This window comes from Nematolebias whitei, chromosome 20, assembly GCF_014905685.2.
Source record: "Nematolebias whitei isolate Nwh7 chromosome 20, NemWhi1, whole genome shotgun sequence".
In the NCBI taxonomy this organism is placed as follows: Eukaryota; Metazoa; Chordata; class Actinopteri; order Cyprinodontiformes; family Rivulidae; genus Nematolebias; species Nematolebias whitei.
The window spans coordinates 1,561,566-1,565,459 of record NC_056517.1 but is presented as its reverse complement, the minus strand read 5'-3'; the positions used below and the strand labels follow the sequence as shown (position 1 = coordinate 1,565,459).

At 41.6% G+C, this 3,894-nt stretch overlaps 1 protein-coding gene across 1 annotated transcript; it reads right to left on the bottom strand.

Annotated features, from left to right (window-relative positions):
• Positions 1 to 319: 319 nt before the first annotated feature.
• On the bottom strand, positions 320 to 2,622 carry LOC119426487 (piggyBac transposable element-derived protein 4-like). The gene has a single exon (XM_037694044.1). It carries the CDS (start codon positions 2,359 to 2,361, stop codon positions 589 to 591), a length of 1,773 nt encoding a protein of 590 aa, XP_037549972.1. The 5' UTR covers positions 2,362 to 2,622; the 3' UTR covers positions 320 to 588.
• Positions 2,623 to 3,894: the final 1,272 nt, after the last annotated feature.

Genomic DNA, 3,894 nt, shown 5'->3' with positions numbered 1-3,894 from the left:
TAAGGCCTAAATAATACTAACTGAGATATGTCAGAGGCCTGTAATAACAGTTCATAATTGCTTTGCAAAAGCAACATCTTATATCAGCACATTCGACTTCCATGGTTGAAAAGTACTTTATACTGTTACTGTGGTCAGTTTAGCATTTAATGCCGTTCCTCAGCAGTCATACAGGTCTGTTGTTTCAGTGGCTGTGAGGACTGAGATCATGTCATCAAACCCAGTTAGGCATGGGAGACAATAAATGTAATATGTTTGCTTTGTGTCCCACTTAAGTATTGGGTCAGGTCTGAGGCAATCCTTTTCTTTAACCCTTGTATTATGTTGAGAAAAAAATACGTTTATTATGTTGCGGGTCATTTTGACCCGCATTGTGTAAATCCACTCAAAACAGTCATAAAATGAAGTTAAACCAATAAGAACTTTATTTTAGATTATACAAATATTTAGAAGAGATGAGAAGTAGAGATATACACTTCCAACACTATATTAAAGAACTCCTGATTTCAATTTTTCCCTCTTCACGAACCCTTTTTTTTTTTGCATTTAACTTGCCGCATTTTCTCGGGTTTTTGACAGTCAACATTTTCAGCGTTCCCCACATGATGGACAGAATGTGACTATGTGCTTTTTGCAGATGTATTTCTTGCATCTCACACAAGAGGTAGTTGTTTTACTGTCATCTCGAGAGGGACAGACTTGGCATCTTTTGCGTTTCTTTGTACCTGTATCCAAAGGATCCATTGTGGGTTGGTCAGATGCCCTGCCCTGGACCTTTGCGATGACAGCAGCAGCTGCTGGGGATCTAGCTGGCCTGACCCGGTTCTGGATCTTTGGAGTGACGAGTGCTTTGCCTAGTTCTTCCAGGAAAAGTCGACGTCGGTACAGTTTGCTGGCATTCCACTGCTGGTTGATCTCAATCCACAGCACATAGGCATTGTAAGCAGACACATCCAAAATGTTGTAGAAAACCACCAAAGGCCAACGGGCAGTCTTGCGCTGACAACTATATGTTGCTGTGACTTTGTCAAGATTGTCAACTCCCCCTTTTGTGGAGTTGTAATCCAGAATCATTTGCGGTTTCATGTCCTCTCGTGTGCTCAGAGATGCGTCTTTGTGCATTGTGCTCATCACAAGAACATTCTTGTTTCTTTTTGGGCAGTAAGAAACAAGTGTTGTTTTCTCTGTGAAAGCAAATTTTGAGGAATGCAGAGGTCTTCCTTGCATCTTCAGAATCTCACTGGGAAGTTCTGGCTTATTTTTTCTGACTGTTCCCAACATAGTCAGCTTTCTCTTCTGAAGTTCATCTCCAAGACGGTAGGATGTAAAGAAGTTGTCACATGTAATGTTATGACCTTGCAGCCCTTCAGTCATCTCCAAAACCACACGCATTCCCTGATTCTTCTCAGGTCTTCCTCCAGGTGGCTTTCCAGTATATACTTGCAGGTTCCAAACATAACTGGATTTTGCATCACAGGCTGCCCACATTTTGATGCCATATTTCGCAGGCTTGTTTGGCATATACTGTCGGAATGGACAGCGTCCTCTGAATGGAACGAGGCGCTCATCGACAGTAACATGGGGGCCAGGATTATACAATAAAGGCAGGATTTCGACCCATTTATTCCAGACATCTCTGATTGCTGCAAGTTTGTCTCTCTCACGTCGATCAGCTCTGGTGTCACGGTTGTCAAATCGGATCACACGAGAGATCATGTGAAATGTCTCCAAAGACATTGTTGCTCGGAAGATTGGCCTTCCATTCTCTTCATTCCATAAACTTGCAGTTGCTTCACCCTTTGACCTGTATACGCCAGCTAACACCAGGATTCCAATGTAAGCATGCAAGTCAGTCGGATCCAGTGGCTTCCATTTCTCTTGAAAGACACGCTTCCCCTCCAAGTTGGTCATGTTGAGGATTATCTTCTCTATGGGTGGGGATATGAAGAGCTGAAATGCTGATTCAATATCATCAACTCTTGTGACAGCAAATCTTGTAGGACCAGGAATCATTTTGATGACATTACAAGATGACAATCTACCTTGGCTTTGGTGTGGTGATGTTGACCATTTTATTTTACCATCTTTAGATGTCCATGTCCCCTCTGTGGATGACGATTGTTGCATTTCTTGGTTTTCATCTGAAGAAGGGACACCTGCAGACTCGTCCTCTGAATCCTCCTCATCATGGGAAAATTGAAAATCTGGATCATCAATGGCATTGTCCTCTGGCTCTGAAGGATCCTCTGTCTCTGAAACCTCTTCCTCTACATCACTATCCCAGTTCATAAGCTGCGAAAAAGCTTCTTCAGCTGTAAATCGTCTGGAGCTCATTTTTGGTGTTTCTCCAAGAACGGGCATGGAAACAGTGACAAGGACAGGGGAGAGAAAGTCCCTCTTCCACACACACCTGGTTCTGAATGTTTATTCAGAGGCAATCAAAATGAAGTACATCAAAGACTTTTTTTTTGGATTTTTAACAGCTACTCTGTGTGCGGGTCAAAATGACCCGCAACATCATCTTTGTATACAAACTGTGTGCAGACATTTAACAACACATCAAAGAGTCCAGATTTTACATAGAAGTTCATGACCCTAGAGGAGAAAAAGTCACAACATTTCATGGAAAAAAAGAAAGGATAACCTGCACTTTGATCAACACAAAAATTGAAACGGGTCAAATTGACCCTTAACATAACACAAGTTAACACCAAATGTACCAGTCAAATATTATCACCCTCTGTCTTTGAATGACCTTGCCCTTTTGTAAAAACATGGTATTGATATATCAGAATGTCAAATTCAACTTGAAAAAAATATATATGTGTGCTCCTATAACACTGCTTATAATTTATTTGATATCCCATGAAGGTGTCAGCTGTGCAATTTAAGCATATTATGATCCGGATAAATGGGGGTAAAAGGACATATAAGCAAGCTAATGCACTGCAAGACAACTGCGGAAGCTGCTTCATCTCTCCAGCGGGAGGACTCAAATGTGGCAGCATGCCAGCAAAGCTGCTTTAAAACCTGAGCTTACAGCACATAAAGGATCACATAAAAGTGCTACTCCCTGTCTGTGCACATGTTCCACTGACCACTGGGGTTCTGTGGCCTAATTTTAGAGAAGAGGTCAGTTTGCCAGTGACATAAAAACAACAGCCTAATTATATCCAGTTTTACTGTGAGTAATAGAGTGGTGTGTGAGGAGTGCAGCTGGCTGGGCCTTCAATCAATTCCCTATCCTTTGCACGCCCTGCACCTCATTATTATGCAGACAAGATGCCGAGTCAGCTCAAGCAAAGCAGACCATCTGATCTGACCAAAAAAACACATTGTTTATGGAAGAATGAAAATAAAGTAACTGGAGAATAATCATTCTTTATGGCCAAGGCATGGTTTAAAATAGACCTTGTCTCCAGTAATGTATGGTTGGTGGCACAATATATGTGGCCTGATTTTCATTCATTGCTTCTGCCTCACCAAAACCATTGTACCATTGTTCCATTAATCCCAAACCACATTTCCCCTCAAGGTAAAGTCAAATATACAGCTATTCATTGGTGTTGCTCATTCAGCATGAAAATTCATGTTTTACATGGGTGGTGCGGTCTCAAAGGGACCAATCGTTGTCCCAGATAGCAATGAATCAAATCATACAAGAGAGTTGGTGTTCATGTTAACCAAAGGCAGCAGCAGCAGAAGACAAGCCTGGTCAACTAGAGACGCTTGAGCACCTACAGGACACATGTCTTGGTGAGGCAAAGAAAGATAAGAAGAAAAAAAAGAACCTACACACTCACAACAACACACATTTCACATCGTATAAAAGTTATATGTCTTGCGCTTTAGAAGGTGTATTAACATTTAATAGATTCTAGAAGAGGCCTCTCA